The 19,790-nt window shown below is 38.6% G+C and overlaps 1 protein-coding gene across 3 annotated transcripts in view; it reads right to left on the bottom strand.

Annotated features, from left to right (window-relative positions):
* Positions 1–19,790, bottom strand: part of agap1 (ArfGAP with GTPase domain, ankyrin repeat and PH domain 1) — a 199,318-nt gene that overhangs the window by 67,759 nt on the left and 111,769 nt on the right. For all 3 annotated transcript variants that reach the window (XM_081381520.1, XM_081381521.1, XM_081381522.1), the window contains exons 6-8: positions 13,357–13,484; positions 12,594–12,749; positions 11,571–11,663 (exon numbers count right to left, since the gene is read on the bottom strand). In XM_081381520.1, the coding sequence (XP_081237646.1) occupies positions 11,571–11,663; positions 12,594–12,749; positions 13,357–13,484 (377 nt within the window). The remainder of the gene's footprint in view (positions 1–11,570; positions 11,664–12,593; positions 12,750–13,356; positions 13,485–19,790) is intronic.

Here is a 19,790-nt window from a genome sequence, read left to right as displayed (position 1 = left end):
GTTTAATCTTGAGCAATGGGAACACATCGGCTAGGGTGACAAGCAGGTATTCAATAAAGCAGGCACTGTGGGAAAACAACTGTGATGGAAATTAAAGACAATAATAGATATAGCCTATATATAGATAAATATTTGAACCAAATGATTTACAACATGAAACACAAAGCAATCAGTGTAGTCCGATTCTGAACAAATGGCCCATACTGTATGAGCCAGTTCTTTCTAGTGGATCAAAACCATACATACAGGGTAGGGTGATCAGTGATGTCTAGCAAGTCACTAACTGACTCTTATGAGCAGATTCTTTTAAATGAATAATAAAACACACAAAGTGACCATTGTAGTCTATTTCCATCATGAAAGTTTATCTACATGCGTTTTAAAGTCTTTTCAGTCTAAACTTCTGATTCATGGTTTTCTGAGTGCACACCCGAAGCATGGACAGAGAGAGCTGCCAGACGGCGTGTCCTGTGAGTATTAAACTAAGTTCTCTTTCACGTGTTATTGCGCTTAAACTGTCAAATACACACAAGATTATGTCCAAAACACTCAAAAGTTCACATAAAAATAGTCTGTGAATGTAAACAGCAGGGAAAGAAATCACATGAATATATTAGATATGTGTATTAAAGTGAAAGCAGCATAATATACAGTGCTTACTGCTATATATGCTGTTAATATGAATCAAACAACAAAAGAAAAACAGAAAACCACTCACTGGTTTTAATTGAATAACTTATTAGCTTTAATACGAATAACTTTCTTACATGAATGCTCTGGTGAGGTAGCCTGACTTCGTAATACTCATATTCTAGTCAGAATGTGAGTCTGATACCGCTCCATAGAGATTTGATTATGGGGCGTGTCTCAACCGAACTAGGAAAAAAAAAACCTCTGCACTCAATTGGATAGACCTACAACCAATCAGAGCAACGGAGTAAATGACGCATGTCCTTCATTCATATTTTCAACCAACAAAATGTCGCGGGCGCGGCTCTCTGTTCCTCTTTTAAAATGAATGCGCTGTCGATATCTTCTATAACAGACGCGATGGCGGAATCTACACATGATGTTTCATAAACAAAGTTCGGGAGGAGCACGTACAAATAATCAATCCAATATCAACTTGTCATCAAACAATACCATGTCTAACGTTACCGAGGAAGCATATTCACTCTGTCAACTTATCTAACACTCCTTGACAGTTTTTCAGCATCCCTCGGTCCCTCCACCACCCCGAATCCTCACTCTTGTCTTGGCTTGTTCTCTCACAACCAGGAACACGGGGGGAGTATGGCTACCGAGCCCACAGCCCTCTCCTCGGACAGAACGTCATATACGCATTTATTCTATCTTACTTATTTGTGTGAACTCGTGACATCTCATATAGCCTACGGATTTATTCTATCTGACTTATTTGTAAATGTGAACTCGTGAAATCTCAATTCTCCAGCTGCAGTCATCTTTGTTGTAAACTAATTCAAATCAAGCGCTCTTTGGTGACGTGAGTGATTACGTAACCGCAGACCATCTGTCCATCATCGATTAAAGCCCGCCCTGGCAATTTGATTGGCTCGGCCTTCTAGGAGCCGAGCATAATTACTCCTCAATGGATCGAGTCCAGACCGAACTTCCCGACCAAAAAATATTGTGGGCGGGGTTCGGGCTGGCACCCAGGCTACTGGTGAGGAGATAAACATGGCAGACTGTGTATTAGAGGTCTACACAGTGAACCCGAGACCCGTTGACCCGGGACCCGACCCGGGACCCGTACGGGTTCGGGTCTATATTTTAAATGATCAGCCGGGTCCGGGTCGGGTCCGAATTTATTACTTCGGGTCCCGGGTCTGTTTAACATTGTGTGTAATACCCGTGCGATCGGAGTCATTAGATCAGACTCGGAGAAAACCCGGTCGTGATTAGACACTGCTTGTGTTTTTTTTGTAACTTGCAACTTGTAAAATTAGGACACTCAAAATAAATTGCGTTAAAAAGCATATTTTAGGTTGATCCAGCTAGCGTGCATGTGCAGTCTCAAGCACGTGTCATGTTTCTATGGCAACCAGTTACCAGAGCTTCAGTGAGGGACCGCCAAACCGCGCTTTAGATTTTACAATATAAATTAACCGTCTTGTTTAATCTTAAAGTTTTAGTGGTCAGATTAGGACTCGATGCAGAGCAGAGAGCACAGAGATGATAGCAAATAAATAACGTCAGCGGCCATGGCACTGAACGAGCAATCGTTATTATAACGTTAGTTCAAAAGGGCAAACAGTCAAAGTTATTATGCGAGTTAACTCGAGTCAGAATGTAAGTTAACGTTACATGTGCAAAGTTGCATTTGTCATCCGTCACCGTGACATCAAGTGGACTTTTGAAGCTGAAATAATGAGTGGATTAAGCTTGGACTTGGAATAACGAGAGGAATAACATGAATAACTTTCTTGTCGGAGGATTGTAATGCATGATCACAGCCAGCCAGGTAACGTTACAAGGAAGGGAGAGGAGACTACTAAGCTACCACGGCTTAAATTAGGTAAGACAAAAAGTTGTATTTTTCGCAACAGGTTTATTGACTTGTAATAGCAGTTTAAGGTGGAATATGTGACAATCGGGTCCAGTCGGGTCTGTGTCTTCCCGTCGGTTTCGGGTCCAGCTTTCAAATAATAGACGGGTCCGGGTCGGGTCCAGTTAGGCATTTCTCGGATCTGCACGGGTCCGGGTCCAGCTTTTGAAATAATAGACGGGTCCGGGTCGCTTCGGTTTAGCACATTACGGGTCTCTTTCGGGTTCGGGTACGAATTTTTGGACCCGTGAAGACCTCTACTGTGTATAGATCACTCAGGGCGGGGTCTATGCTAATGGGGTGGAGTCTGTCAGCTAGGGCTGGGCGATATGGAGCAAAAAATATATCTCGATATATTTTGCTATATCTCGATATACGATATACATCTCGATATCTTTACAGGAAAAAGAACCCCCCAAAAACTACTGCAAAAACAAATATGCCAAATACCACAAAGTCTTTTTTATTGAAGTGCAAAGAGGTAGGCAGTTCACATAGGAACAAGTGCTTCTGCAACATTTTTAAATAATATTTTTTTTTATTCTTTTTTTTTATATATAATTAAAACTAACATCATCAAGTATGATTTTTTTTACTTTGAGCAATTCTGGAGCTATTATTGACTCTAGGAGCATATAAAACAAAACAGCTCCTTGGAAAAAATTTTATGTAATATTGTAGTAGTTATAAATAAAGGTTTATTTTAGTTTAGATTAACATTTGAGGCAATTGTATTCATAATGTCAAAATAAAACCGACGTAATGTTACTTGAAGTCATTATAGCCTACTATTCCTGCCAAACCTCCATGGTTGCAGTAAGTGTTACTACAGTAAATCCATGGTGAATGTTGCTGATCTGTGGACACTATAGTTCATTCATGGCACAATGTTTCTTCCTGGTTTCCACGTCAGCGCTGTTTGATCTGTTAATAGCGGAGAAATGTGAATGTTTCTCACTAGATCTCGCAGCGATGTTATTACTTCTGTGGCGAATTCGAATGCTTTCTTTACTGGATCTCTTATTAGCGCCGTGTAGTAACAGTGTTGCATGATCACGATTGGCTCGCGCTGCTTTGGTCCAAACTGATAAACGGTCCTTCAACCACACAATACCGAGCAGTTTCGTTCCGCTTGCAGTACGTTTGCCATTTGATGTTGGGCAATGTTGTGGTCGCGCCGGCGTCTCTTACATTATGAGCGTGCTAGCCACGAGCAACGCGCCTACATTTGAAATAGCGACATTTTTATAAATATAAACAATATATCGATATATCCGATATGTCAAAATCCATATCGTGTTTAAAAAATATCTCGATATATTTCAAATATCGAGATATCGCCCACCCCTACTGTCAGCAGTCATGGGTGGGGCCTGTACAATGTGATGTCACATTGCACAAAAACTGCAAATAACCTGTTCTGAGAGACTGCTTATGATTTATGAGAATTAAAAAAAAAGAGGAGTGGGTGGATTTTTACCATTATACGGTGGTTGTGTACACATACTGCAGACATATATTTATGTTTAAACACCATGTAAAAGTGAATTTTGCATAATAGGTCCCCTTTAAGTCATTTAAACATCTGTGTTTAAACAATTTTTGCAAGAACTGTTTTAAATGTATCTGAATTATCAATTGTTTTTCAAATATTTTTTTACCTCACAAGAATAATTATACAAAACTGAAATCATTCAAATGAATCAGAAACTTTTTTTTAACATTGTTTAATATTCCCAACCCTATGCAATAAAATTTAACACCACAGACCTATAGGTACACTGACATGAGGATGAGGAAATCATAAGTCTTAGCCACTTCTGTAAATTAATTTGTATTAAAGCTGGTGTCAAAATGCCTTTCCGAACAGTTACCAAAGATGTGTGTGTGCGTGTATGTGTGTGTGTGCACGGTAATCGGCTAATTAAGAACGTGGAACAGATGTCGACAGACTCCGGGCTGCACAGGGTCAGTAAACAAAGCTGGCGATCATTAGAGTAACATTAGTTTCTGAACAAAGCCATAAACAACTCTATCAAACAAAACATTTTTTTACAGACAATCCAAAAACCTCGCCAAGTTTCAACAGTTTCAGCATTATAATTGCAGTTCAGCGTGACCTCTGACAAATTTAAATGAGCCATTTAAAAAATAGAAAGAAAGAAAAAACACTAAAAGCCATTAAAAATGACCACCAGTCAAAACAAACACCATAATATAGTCATAATATATAATAGATGTCAAAACAACCGGGATCTCTGAGGTGATTGGACAAACAGTCGTATTAATAACAAGGCAGAGGGTCAAAGGAGGCTGTGATTGGCAGATGCGAGAGCTGTCATGGCAAATTCAGGTGACACGTCTGACCTCACCACACCCACTCTGAGGGCTCAGAGAGGCCAGTTTGAAGCCCTCCACAGGGAGACGGCGCTGAAAACGCTCCTCTTTAGCCGTCTAATTGCTGGAGAGTGCGAGCCCACCCCAGCCTCATTACGCTCCACCAAGCCGTCTGCGTGTTTTAATGAGGAGCATGTTCTAATGAAGGCGTTTTTACAAAGGTTTTATTGTAGCTGAGAGCCATGTTGAGAGCGTAACCTTCAGCTCAGGAGTCAGGACAATAACCTTCGTAATGAGATCACAGCGAATGGCAAATAAACTGCGACAAGGTCTAAGAGAGAATAAAACTACCTTAAGCATGTGCACATTCACAGTAAAAAAAAAAAAAACACTACTGAATGAGTTCACACCAGTTTTGTGTCTTTGTTTAGGTGCAGTTCTGTAATTAAGAGGAAGAATTGTGTCAACGTTAAAACACAGAAATCAACCAAGCCTTTTCGTTGCTCTTTGCATCTATGGTTAAATAAAGATGGAATGGAATCATGGAATATTTCCAAAGCACAAAAAGGCTCTTTATAGTGGAAAAAAGGTTCTGATTCAGATTTCTTTTAAGGCAGGGGTGTCCAAATCTGCTCCTTGAGGGCCACTGTCCTGCTCGTTTAGCTTCAACTTGCCTGGAAGTTTCTAGAATACCAAGTAAGACTTTGAATAGCTGGTTCAGATGTGTTTACTTGGGGTGGAGCTAAACTCTACAGGACAGTGGCCTTCCAGGAGCATGAATGGACAGCCCTGTTTTCAGGCAAGAAAGGATTTTCAGAAAGAAAGAAAGAAAAAAACAGAAACTCATAGATATCATTATACTTCCCCAGTTGATTGATTCAACAATTGGTCAAATTAAGCTATTTTAAAAGTTTAGTATTTTGTTTATTGGGTGTAACAGAATAGGTTAACATGCTTAAATGCTCAAGAAACATTATTTCTAATTTACTGTACATTGCAGTACCTGTCTGAAACATGCTGATTACTACAAAGCCTCTACTTCCAAAAAGCTTCTGATTGGCCAAACACCTCAAGCGTTCATCTTCCAAAGATTTAAACAATTAATAATGTCAACGGTATTAACGTACCAGTTCAACTTCGAGCCCGAGTCGGATTCTGAAAATGTGGATGATCAAGCCGATAGATTAGAACCAACTTTTCAAGCACCACTTCAGGAGAACATTTCACAGTGGTAAGTAGTCTGCTGTACATAGCCAGCCTTGTACTCCCTCAGGTTCAAGAAGCTCCTCTTTAAAATACACTGTACACAAGTAAACTTTTGGGTTGTACTGCTCAGGAAAAGCATAATAAATAAATCTTAACCACTGATTCCTAACAAATCAGTTCCATCCAAACACACAGTGCCTCCGCAAACAAGACGACAAGACAACAATTCACTGAAGTCTCGTCGTCTTTCTTTGCCTATGCATTTAGGTGGGGATTATACTAATATTTTACATTGTGACGCAGACGCTTGAGGAAGCAATATCTGGACTTCTATCAAGGCGTTTTAAGCAGGTCTGGCTCAGTGTTCTCTGTTAGAGAGAATAAATCCCTTGTGGGAGACTATGAGCTTTGTAACTTTGCAGATCTTACACATGCACAAACCGATACTTTATAACACTAAAGGAAAAGGAAAACATTAAAAAGCAACATATGACCCCTTTAAGAATTGCAAAAAAAAAAAAAAACTCTTCTAAGTTTTCTGAAATGTTATGATTATATATGCAAATGATGCATTATCTAATTAAATATGCACTAATTTGCATACATTTAGAACAGAAATCTGAACATTGAATGAAACCCAGTTCAAAATTCTTGTTTCATTTTGTAGACTCAAAGGTTTTTACAGAGGGGATTTTGGATATCTCTTTCAATCACTCTTTCAAAAATACGGTCAACAGCCAGAAAAAGTTAAAAGATTTAAATGAATAAAAAGCAATCGATTTAGTTCAGGACTCATCTGTGTGTGAGTAACTCACTAACAATTACGTCCGTACCTTCAAGGCACAGCTGAACCATAAATCTAATACACTCAGACATCTGCCAACGAGATTACAAGTTGACGTCCCTCATCAACATCCGGCGACGATGTGCAGCTGAGAGCCAGCACACAAAAGTTCATCCCAGAGACTGATGCCGTGCCGTGAGTGAGGGATTTCTGGTGAAATCTAGAAAAATCTCATTCCTGGACCAAAAGAGGTCACTGAAGAGGTGTTAATGCGAGGCAGGTAGACTCGGGAAGCACACGCTAATTGGAGAGCAGGTCTAACGCCCAGCAGCCTGCAGTGGCTAGTGAGAGGCGAGGAGGAAGATCGAGAGCGACGCGAGCATGTAAGAGGAAAGACCACAGGGAATTATCAAATCAATTAACATCCAATTCCTAAACGAAGCTCTGCCCCGTGCCTCTGAGCGCAAACTGCTCGGCTGCGTTATCATCTGTGAGGGGACGTGCCCGGGCCGCTTTCCTACTGTTGGTGAAACACTCATCGCCTGAACGTAGCGCCCAATTAGATAGGAAATGCCACAGCAGCAGACGCAGTCACTGATCTGATGGAGGGATTGTGGTCAGCGGCTCCACGGATGCTTGTCTGCGGTGTCTGTCTCTCTATGAGTCACTTTCCGAGGAGATTCGAAGATGTCACGGCTCAAAAGGATATTATACAAACAAAGTTTGATTAAAGGACCAATGAAGAGTCCCACATAGAATGGGCATCCACAGAAGTCTGCAGGATCTGAACAAACATCTATTAACTTCTGCAGCGTCTAGTTGTGCACAATTAATTAATTAAAGTAAAATCAAAATTGTGATATGACTTGATATGATTATTGAAACTTATTGAAGTTTTTTTTTTTTTTCAATTTTCCACCAATTCAATTCTCATTTATTTGTATAGCCCTTAAATGCATGTCGACATTACAATTTAGTGTAATCTGTTATCAGAGGTGATGGTGTCCAAGTTATGCATTTCAGAAATGTACATAGACAAATTACACAGTTAGCTAATAATGTATTAATTTAAGGCAGAAACAAAATACATTTTTTTCATATTTACAAGAAAAATGTAATTGTAAGAATTTTGTAATAATTGTAATAATTTTACTAACATTTAAAAAAATATATTACATTTTATACAACCATAGAAATATGTCTTTCATAATATTAGATATTATAATAACAACTACTATTATTAAGAAAATAAGAACTATAATAAAAAAAGTGAAAAAGTGAAAAACTACTACCACTACTACTAATAATAATAATATTAAAATAAAAATAAATATATTGAGCAATATAATAATGTATAATTTTAATTATAATTATTATTGTTGTTCAATATAATAATAATAGACTTATTTTCAAATATACTATTCTAATAATATAATAATAAGTGAAGAGTTGAGATGCAAAAGCCTCTAAGTGGTATCTGAAATTTTCTTCTAGAATGATCATTTTTATCAAGCTTGTATATTTAAGTTCAGTAATTTCACTTAAATGGCAGTGAAAATTACCTATTAATTGTCATTTAAGTGAAATTACACTTACACTTGATAAAAAAAATATCATTCTAGAAGAACATTTCAGATGGCACTTAGAGGCTTTTGCATCTGAACTCTTCATGTATATTATTATGTCTATGTTTATCATTAGAGTTACTAAAATATATATTATTACTAATATTTTGTTAATATTCATGTTGATTGTGTTCCAAAAAATTGTGAATTTAAGGTAGAATAAGATAATATCACAACTGAAAAGCGAACAATGTGACCACACAAGTTGTCATTTTGCCTTGATTTCTAAGCAATAAACATTTATCATATCACAGTTCAAATCCTAAATGCAGAATATAAGTGTATATATATACACATTTTAAATATATAAAATCAAAATCAGCATAGAAAATGCAAAACAGTGCCTTTGGGCCAGCCAGTGGGATTCAATAAGGACTAGCATGAAGCAGAAGCACCAGTGAGTGAGCGAGAGGACAGCAGGGAGAACTGAAACACTGTGCACTGCAGAGGCTGGGGAGCTCTGATTGATCTCCTCATGAGATGAGGGACACCACTGGAGCCTCTGATCAGCGCAAGAGTGTGTGCGTAAGTGTGTGTGTGTGTGTGTGTAAGTGTGGGGCAGGTTCTGTCTGACACCAAGGAAATTAATCCCTCATTTATGTACCTGCAGTGTCAAGAGGCTGAGAGATGCTTCAGAGATATGGCTCTGCGCCAGGCCACCCGTGAGACACTCTCTTTCCGCTAATGCCTCACTATACTGCAGGCTCTCTAATACATGTAACATTTAAATACAACTTTTCTTTCAGTACCTATAAAACAAGAGCACATAATGAGGATTCCCTATTATAATTCAACATAAGACTTTGAGTCCCTCCATAGAAAGTCTATTCACCCAAAACGCAGATGCTTCTAAACGTTCATTAAGAGATTGTAAAAGAAATCCATATAAAACAAGTGATTTAATCCAAGTCTAATGAAGATGAACAGATTTAATTTAGGCTTTTATTCATAAATAAACATTGATCAGAGAACGTACATAAAGCACTCAAATTTGGTCAACAAAAGCTCAAACATGCTTGATTGATGCCCGAGAACCAATAAGATTCATTCTCATGTGGCACGCCAGTAGGTTTGAGCTTCCGCAAGAACCAGTAAGGTTTGTTCTCACGTGTCAAGCACGGTTGAGCTTCCGTTTACCATATTTGAGTGCTCTATGTTTGCTGATTAATGTTTATATTCAAACTGTTCATCATATAAGCCGATTGTGTGTCTTCAGAAGACAGGATAACACGGTTGTTCTACATGTTGGGGAACAGCAGCCACCCCTCTCTCTTGAGAACACGCGTTATCGTCTTGATTGCTCTTGGCATCGCACATACAAATGATCCCAGCGCAAGCCCAGTCGGAAGAGAGTCAGATTATAGCCAGAACCCTGTGCTGCTCTCTAGCTCAGCCTTCCCATCTGCCACTAGTACGGCGCCCTGCTCTCAGCACCGCTGTAGCCGGCCAGCCTCATTTCTTCTTCATTAACCGCCACTGACTTTAACAGGATTTATGCAAATAGAGCCGCAGGAGGTGAGAGATCACTGCTGGCAGCATTAGCACTCGCTTGTGTGCCTCCAAAAAGAAGTACCTCCAAAGTCCCTTTAAGGCAATTCGCTCAGCGGCCATTTAGGTAACGCTTCTGGGCAGCTATTTTCCACCTAGGTAATGTCTGAATAAAAGTATGAATTTCTTTTCTCTTTTAAATCCTATTGCATGAGGGTGCTCTATATAATATATAGTTATTTACGGTTTAATTCATGAATGTCCCACCACTTAACATGTGGCGGATAAATGTTTTTCAAATTTTAAGAGCATTTTTTTAAAGTATGTTTTTTGTAAGAAATAATAATAAAATACTATGCCTAAACTACTTAACTATCTAATAAACTTACTTTCAAGAATTGCATTCCTTTAATGATTATTTTCTTCTTCATTATGATATCAGAACAGTTATATCATCCTGCCATTCTTGATAAAAAATATTTAAATGAATTGTAATTGTTTTTTAAATCATATAATCATCGAAGAGTTCAAGTGATTGCATGTATAACTTGCATTTTAATGTATTTTAATGTATGGGGGGAAAAATCCATGCCACACATGTCAGCGAAGACGCAATGTATTCACCGATGTCTAATTTGCAGAAAAGAGGGGCCGATTACAGCGCCGCTTCGTTGCCCAGGAGTCTTGTGCAAATGTCCTTGCCTCCTATGGAGCCTCTCAATGTGAACCCAGCGGGTTCCGAACGCAACCCACACATCCAAAAGGTCTGCAGCTTCGCTCTTGAACGCCAGCTGCGCTGTACGGTGGAAGCGCTTCTCCGCTGTGGCGCGCTAATAAACACAGATCTCACTTAAAGGCAGCTTTAATCAGAGATGCAATTTGTTCATTAGAAAATTACAAACAAGGCCACGGCGCTGACATGAGAGGGCACGATTAGTGCCGCTAATTACCTGATTCTTTCACTCCAGCTGAGATGCGCAGAGGATGATCTCGCCCCCCCACCCCCACGCTAGCTAGCGCTTTTCTTTACTCTCTCACTACACACCCTTGTTTGTGACAAATTAAGGCCAAGTCAAACTATCTCTCCCACAGTGTAGACGAGGGGGGGTCGTCTTCACATCACATTCTGCTTCTCATTCTCTCTCTCTCCCCCCCCAAAACACACCACTTGTCAGGGAGGGCTGATGGGAAAGATGGGCCCATATGCAGATTGGTAGACTGCACTTCATTAGGCTCCTCTTAGCTTTTTTTTCTATCCCCACACTTGACAGGGAAAAAGAAGGTGGACGAGTGAGATGGTGTAGGGGTTTTGGCTGTGGTGGGGGGGTATAGTGCATTGAGGAGAGAAAAATCCCTTCCCACATCTTATCCTAATGATCTCATTTCAGCACACGGGAGAGCCTGGCTCTAATTGATGTCAAGTGCGTGCTTTCACTGTTAATCAAGAAGATGGCATCAAACGGGCTTCTCGCGGTTTCTGAGTACTGATCTGAGGCCCCTTCGTCCACAATACGCCGCTGTTGGACTCCAATTATACCAGCCCAGACGGCCGGCCAGATCCTACCTGTTTAATTGGGATAGCGCGGCCACTTCCAATGCTGTCTGCGCGGCCATCCATCCCTTTCTTCTCCCTGTCTGGTTCGCTTCCCTTCCGAGACTGTGGGGGAGAAGACATCATTTTAGTCAAAGGCGAGATAGCTGCTAATTGAGCCTTACTTCAGACCAGATCCAGTTTGGAGTGCAGGGCACACTCTTGACTTCAAAAGTCAAGGGGGTGTGGGAGGGGTCAACTTGACCTTGACGTGACCCCACCCCCCCAACTTCTTGAAAGCAAATCGTGGTACATGTGCAGGACATACACTACTAAAGAGCTTACAACACCGGAAGAATGGCTGTCAATTTAAAGGGGTTACTGACAATATAAAATGTGTATGTGTGTGTGTGTGTGTGTGTGTGTATATATATATATATACATATATATATATACACACACACACACACACACATAAATATATATTTATATTCAAAGTTTGACGTTGGTAAGATTTTGTAATATTTTTGAAAGTCGTCTTACCAGAACATGCTCACCATCGTCATTATCATTACTTATCATTATTAATGCTTAAAACAGTTGTGCTGCTTAATATTTGGAAATGGAAATTAGTATATTTTTCCAGGATTCTTTGATGAAGCAGAAATCATTTGTAACATTAAAGCATCCTTGCTGAATAAAAGTATCATTTGAACAAAATTATACATATACATATATACACACACACATATATATATACACATACATATATACACACACACATATATATACACACACATATATATTATATATATATATATATATACAAAAATATATGTATTTACAAAAAATTAAAAAATATATACATTTTTCCCCTCAAAAAATATATTTATATATATTTATCATTTTATTTTATTTTTGTTGATGTATTCTGTTTGTAACAAATGAAATACAATTAACTGCTGTTATTGTAGTTTTGTAATTTTACTTACAAAGTTAAGAAACTAATTAACAATTGTAATCACGCCTATATGTCTAATGGGAGAGCAGACTGACCGTAAAGAGGTTGGAGCGTCGTTTGGACTGTTTGCGGACGGGTGTGGGGGTGTTGGCAGTTTGGGGTACATCGATACGCAGTTCCTTCTGACTGGTACTGGGAGTGGAGGGAACGGAAGAAGAGTAATCGCTCAAACTGCCTCCACCATTACTGGTCTGTAACGCACACACAGGGTGAGAATGACTTAGCAAGAAAAGCAAGAAAATAATCTCATGTTACAAAGAAACACCATAGGCCTCCTTTTTTCTGAGCTTCACCTAAACCTCTCTAAGCTTGGCTGCACATACACAGGCTCACTTGTACACTGCTAATGAGAAATCAATGAGGACTGAGCCATGCGGAAGAGGATTACTGTCAGCAGGGGGATAAAACAGATAAAGAAACAGTGAATTCTTCAGTGGATTATTCAGGAGACGAGACTTCAAATTGACGAGTAAAATTGGAGTCTTAAATTTAACAAGTTCTCATGTATTTGACATATTTGAGTGTTTGACAAGCTACAATATATATATATATATATATATATTTTTTTTTTTTTACACCATACTGGTTTTGCATGGAAACCAATTGAGTCAATTTGACACAATTCGTCCAGCCTTTCCAAAACACATCCAAACACTTTGAATGCACACTCATAACCCTAAATAATAAGAAAAAAGAAATCGTTCACAACATTTCAAGACATAATTTAACAAGTGTTTCAAATCAAACAGGTCACAACCCAACCCAACCCAACAGGCAGGTTAAGTGTGTGAGACTCACCTGACTGATATGCACTGCAGACACAGGCGCTGCGCAGACGGAGGAGTGGCTTGGAGAATTGGGCAGTGACTTACAGGGTCCGATGGAGAGTTGTTGTTTCTTCCGTGATGCAACTATTTTCTGAGCCACTGAAATTACAAAGAAATGGAAAAGGTCAGAGGGAGTTTATGCATTATGGGGAAGGACCAACAACAAGTGTGCAGAGAACACAACGCCAGTTTAGTCTGTAGTTAGATGGGTAAAGTGGTCTACTTTATTACCCCTCGAGAGAGAGAGTGTGTGTGTGTGTGTGTGGAGAATCGCTAACCCAGGACGCTCCTAATTTGCCCATCACTCTCCTCCACAGGCAAGCACTCGCCCTGCACTCAAAGCCTCCAAGGCCCATTATTTCAACATTTCCCCTCCCTCGGCCATTTCTCTTTCCCCCCGATGCTCTGCCCGTGCCAGGAAAAGGGCGGTGTCAGTCAACCGCTCGCCTCCGTCCCTATCGATCGGTTGACGGCCCCTGTGGCAATCTGCGCTCGGCCCACGGAGAAATATTCTACCGCTTCGTCATCTCGCGGCTAACGACATTGATCCCATCATGTGGAGAGAAGCTTACGGAGAACCGCTCATTCTTTAACCCATTAATCCCGTAAAACAGACACACGCTGAGGAAAGAAGTGTAGAGAGTGGCTTTGTATTCCCTCTCAGAACTTAACAGTAACTCTTAAGTTGTGAACTGTCAATGCAAAAATGAAATTCTCTGATTAAACACTCGTCCAAACATAATGGTGATTAGATTCATTTTCCCTTGAGCACAAAACATTCGCCCTCTAGTGTTCAGAAACTTCCTCAATCCCTGAAACTGAAGTGGCTCTCAGGAGGCAGGAGGGAGTTAACGGTCCAAGTGCCCAGAACTCAATTACTCCACTTCCCAATAAATAGGGCCGGCTCTCATTCCGCTGTAAATGAAGTCATTGTTTTAATTGGACCTATTAAACGTCTGAGTTTTAATTATGATTCCGTCATAAACATTTACCTTCAGGTGAGAGATCAGATCACTGTCCAAGGGCAAACGGCATGCTACTCTGCTAAAAAATTCTCTCAACGCAATAGTCTCATGCTCTCCATGTCCCATCTGCCGCTCCAAGAGAAAAGCTGTGCAGCTGTGTTTATTTAGACTCGTCGTGACACGCTACCACGCTAATCGGCTAATTATAATCATAAACGAGCAGCTCCTCTCATTTCAACAAATGAGAGGAAAGAGAAGCCGCAACAGCACTATTGTGACAAACATCAACAATAAAGCAAAGGAAAAATCTTTTCAAAATCTAGGTTAAAATGAGTTCTTAGAAATGCACTCTTTGTGTTCATGTTGATTTTATATGGTTTTGAAAAACCTAGAATTTTTCAAGGAAAGTAAATACATTAATTACATTAATACTGTCATTTTCACCTTGTATGCGTGTACGCATCTTAACTTTTTCCCACCAGCAGTTTTCTAAAAAGTTTCCAGCCAGCACCAGCATTTTTGATCACTTTCACAAAACTTTCATGGCCTAAAGAATATTTTGTTGTGTTAAATCTGAACATACAATATATCAAAAGAAAGAACACTTTACTTAAAAAAAAGAAAAAAATCTATTTTATTCTACCTTCATGCATACATTTTTTTTTTCAACACTTTAATGTGGGTAAGTTTCATAAAATAAAAATCAAAAAAAGCAACATGTTGAACCAAAAGCTGAGAAAAATCACGTTCCAGATCGGACTCAGAACGATAGATCACGTCCATCAACACACCCAAAGCTTCCACAGTCCTACAACTCTTCATGGGTTCGACATTTCATTCAGTAACGTTTGGCCGTTTTGATTTATATGCTATTTAATGTTTGATGATCGCTTTAGCTTACATGCAAGTAAGCAATGCTTCCATTGCTTGTTTCTGCTGCTTGCTTGCCTGTGTTTTGATCCGGAGATGACGATGTGTAATATTCCCCCCAAAGGTAAAACGGAACAACAGAAAATTCTGTCAATGGCGGGAAAGCGTTGCGTTATAAATGACAGAAAATTCCGCCAATGGCAGGGAAAGCGTTATAAATATATTTTTGAATAATAATTTTCAAGGTAAAAAGCATGTCAAACACAATGAATTAATAAATATAACCTTTTAGGGGGGTCATATCTGATATTTTGTTTTTTTTAATGTTCGATTTTGGTTTTATATATATATATACACACACACATATATATACACATACACACAAATCAGTTTTGTAAACTTTTTTTGTATAGACATTTTCAAACCTTTTTTTTTTTTTTTTACTTTTATTCTTTTAATGAGGCTTTTTCATCTTGATATAATGGCAGTTGTATGCATGAAACTGACATTTTTACTTGATTGAATTCAGAAATTAAAAACACGCTCATTATAGAAACAGTGTATTCAAGTCATTGTGTGCACACGTTACATTGACCGAACGAATAGATTTGTACAAAACAAATAGAGCATTATGTCATTGACCCTTATGTTAACAGCAATGCAGCTCACAAGCCCGCAGTGGCCTCCGTGAAAACACTTAACTCTGTTATTACCCCGAATCTTCTAGAGAGCTTTATAATGACCATTCATAATAAGTCAAGCCATTTAAGTATTATTGGACAATAGCACTGCAGGAGCATGGAGGTGGTGAGAGATATATGTCCACAGATCCCTCTCCAGACACCCCTGCTGTATTTTACTTTAAGTGTTAAGAGCAGTTATGATAAGACTGGGTTAAATATTTAAACTGCACAGCTAATACAATTTAACTTTGACTATCAATCTTGGCTCCCCTGTGAGAGGCAGCCATTTATCCTGCCGGAAACATTTCCCGTTTGATCAGATTTATGGCAGGAGGTCTGAGAAGCAGAAGCATAGCCATCATAGAGTAGGAACATTCACTCCACTGAATATTCTCGGCTATACAATACATAGATGGTATTTGTAAGTAGTTATTTATACATTTGCACACCTATAAAACACTGCTATTGCTTTTGCAAATCCTGTTAGAATACACTTCTGCTGCAATTGGGACAAAGTGCACATCAATAGTCAGGTTACTTTCCACATAAGTATAATTATACAAATCATGGATTTCTGATTATAAAATGTTGAACGTAAACTCTGTGCTATGAATAACATTTCCACAATGCACATAAAAACTAATGTTTATTCTGTAAGCAGACATGAGCATAAACTATATAGTTTATAGTTTCTATATATATATATAGTTTCTATATAGTAACTATATAGAAGAAAACACTTTACCAAATAAAGTCCTAGATGCAAATTACAAAAGCCCCATGAATTAATAATTGAATCTAAGAGGAAAATATTATCAAACTAATATCAGTAATTTGTGTTGTTTAATAGGCAAAACAAATTAAGAGAACGGAATATGCTGGAAAATTCACTGGAATACACTACATTGACAAAAATAAACGAATCAACGAACACATCATCACAATTAATCAGAATTATAGCGGTTTACGTGACTCTGTGAGTTTGTCTCTATTTTTTAGCGCCAAGTTATCAGTGAATCCGATATTTTAAAAAACGACACCAGATTATAGAAAAATGCTTAAATATCATGAAGGATATTGGTAAAACCGATTGTCGGTCGATCTCTAAATGCAAAGGTGTAAATCGCAGCTCTTTCGCACTTGACGTTTCAAATCATGATCGTATCAATTACATTGTTACACCAGTAGGTGGCGACAAATGACTTAAAAAATGTATTTGTCAATGAATCATTCATTCAAACGCTGATTCATGCATTAATGAAACAGGTGAAGTCTTTATGAGTGAGTCATTGAATTATTCATTCAAACTTTTTTTTTATTAATTCAAATTAAATAAATAAAAATTTAATAGACTTCTGTTTAGTTGCCTTTTCAGAATCATGAGAGGATCGTGATCTCTATTTTAAACGAAAAAATCATGATTCTCATTTGTGACCCTGGACCACAAAACCAGTCACATGGGAAAAATTTTTGAAATTGAGATTTATACATCATACAAATAAGCTTTCCATTGATGTATGGTTTGTTAGGATAGGACAATAGTTGGCCGAGATAATGTCCCTAAAATCGGAGAATCCGAGGGTGAAAAAATCTGGAATCTGAGGGTGCAAAAAAATCGAAACATTGAGAAAATCGCTTTTAAAGTTGTCCATTTATGTTCGCGATTGTGCTGCATTCACTCACAAAAATAAATGTTTTATATATTTACGGTAGGAAATTTACAAAATATCTTCATGGAACATGATCTTTACTTAATATCCTTATTATTTTTGGCATAAAAGAAAAATCAATCATTTTGACTCAGACAATGTATTGTTGGCTATTGCCACAAATATACCCGTGCGACTTGTGACTGGTTTTGTGATCAAGGGTCACATTTTATTCAGAATCGTGCAGCTCTACCATTAACTCCACAACCATTATCTTGCTCTAATTTATTAGCCATGTTGCTGTTGCATGTTGTTAATTTATTCACTCAATTACACTACCTTGAGGTCAACAGATCAGAGAATCCTGCTGAACAAAGACCTGGACCCCCGACTCCGCAACACAGGTTGTGACCTCTCTTCTAAACGCTGAACTGATACAACAGACTGACCTTTATCCTCGACCCCCAGAGAGAAATGAGCAAAAAGAAAAAGAGACCACAACGTGCAAAGGGAAAATGGACTGAACCGGTAAGTCAGACTAAATAAAGACACAGGTATGTTTATCAGGCTGCTGTCAGAGCGGTAAGTAGCAGTGTGCTATAAATATTAGCTAATGAGTTGGAGGAGAGCAGGGCAGATGAACCACCCGCCAGGAATCTTGTATAAAGGTCGAAGAGCTCCTGCACTTACTGTTCAGTAATTAGACCTGCTACACAAGACAAAATACACACTCGAGTAAACACAGACTCGCATCCACACAAAACCCCAACCGTTTACGTGCCGCACGCAGGGAATTAAGCCACAGGTGTAACAGTGATAGTTATGACATGCTGACAGCTTTTTTCTCTCTCCATCCATCACAAATGTACACAGCAAAACTGATCTGATTGGACAGCTTTGAGTCCTGACTGGGTCCTCACGTAGATGCGAGAGAACTGTAGTAGTGTTGTCTCTGCCCAAGTGAAGACTGTGATAATATGCACTAAATACGACAGAAAAAAATAGACCCAGTCCAATATCCCAGACAAAACAAAAGATGACATGTCTGGATGATATATACATATATACTGACTTTTTACATATATCTAAAATTAATTTACATTAGCTAAAGTATCATGAACTAACAATGAACAACATCTTTTGTCGTATTTATTATTCTACACTTCTGTTCAAATGTTTGGAATCAGTAAGTTTTCTCAAATAATTAATACTTTTATTTAACGGGGTGGGTGGTATTTAATACAAATATATTAAGCAGCACAACTGTTTTCAACATTGATAATATGATATGTTTCTTGAGCAGCAAATCAGCATATTTTAATGATTTCTGAAGGGCCACGTGATATATACATTGTCACGTGACACATAAAATACATTAATCAAGATTAATACAAGCTAGTTTGTGTTCCCTAACTCGCCCTGACTAATGTTAATGAAATGAACGTTATTGTAAAGTAATGGCAGACTAAGAGCCAGAACCCCTGGTTCTCAAAGCCACTAGATCACACGTTGTGAACTAGTAGCCGATCCACAGAATCCCAGGACTGATATGGATGAAGTTATCAAAACAAACAAATCAAAAGTTCATTTAAGCACTTAAATAAGTCAGCAAAACTGATTGCAATGTGTAAGAGTTAAAGAGAGCTTGCATGTTAAAAAAAATAAGCACAACAATTGAAACTAATGATATTTTGGACATTTATAAATCATAATGTTATTGTTTGTCTATTTGTTACTGCACATTTCAGTTTTAATACACTAATCATATAAAAAAAACTACCGATATAGTATTAGCAAATATTCTACAAATAACCCACATGTGCCACCATGGTCCTTAACACTTTTAGTGATAAACAGCAACAACAACTTAACTAATAACTCCAATACAAAATATATGACAAAATAACAATGAAGTAATGGTCAAACCACAGGGGCCTATGAAAGAGATGAAGATATAAATAGTGGGAATGAAGAGAGAGGAAGCGCACAGCAGACCTCGTTAGCTGTTAGCGTACGCTAACAAAGCTCTACATCCTCACTCTGACAATGTGACAAGCCAGCGCGCGCGAGGGGAAGGATGGGGGGGGGGGGGGGGCGTAATTAGGATAATTAAATTAGCACGCTGATGGACGCAGGCTGGGGAACTGTCAGGACCCCTCTCCTCTACCCAAGTACCACAGACAAACACATACACACACACACTCTGTAGGCGTAGAAATACACACGCACCCACGTCCA

This window comes from Scardinius erythrophthalmus (genome assembly GCF_964197995.2).
Source record: "Scardinius erythrophthalmus genome assembly, chromosome: 12".
Taxonomy (NCBI): Eukaryota; Metazoa; Chordata; class Actinopteri; order Cypriniformes; family Leuciscidae; genus Scardinius; species Scardinius erythrophthalmus.
The sequence above is the reverse complement of the archived record's forward strand: the minus strand, read 5'-3'. Positions and strand labels throughout refer to the sequence as shown.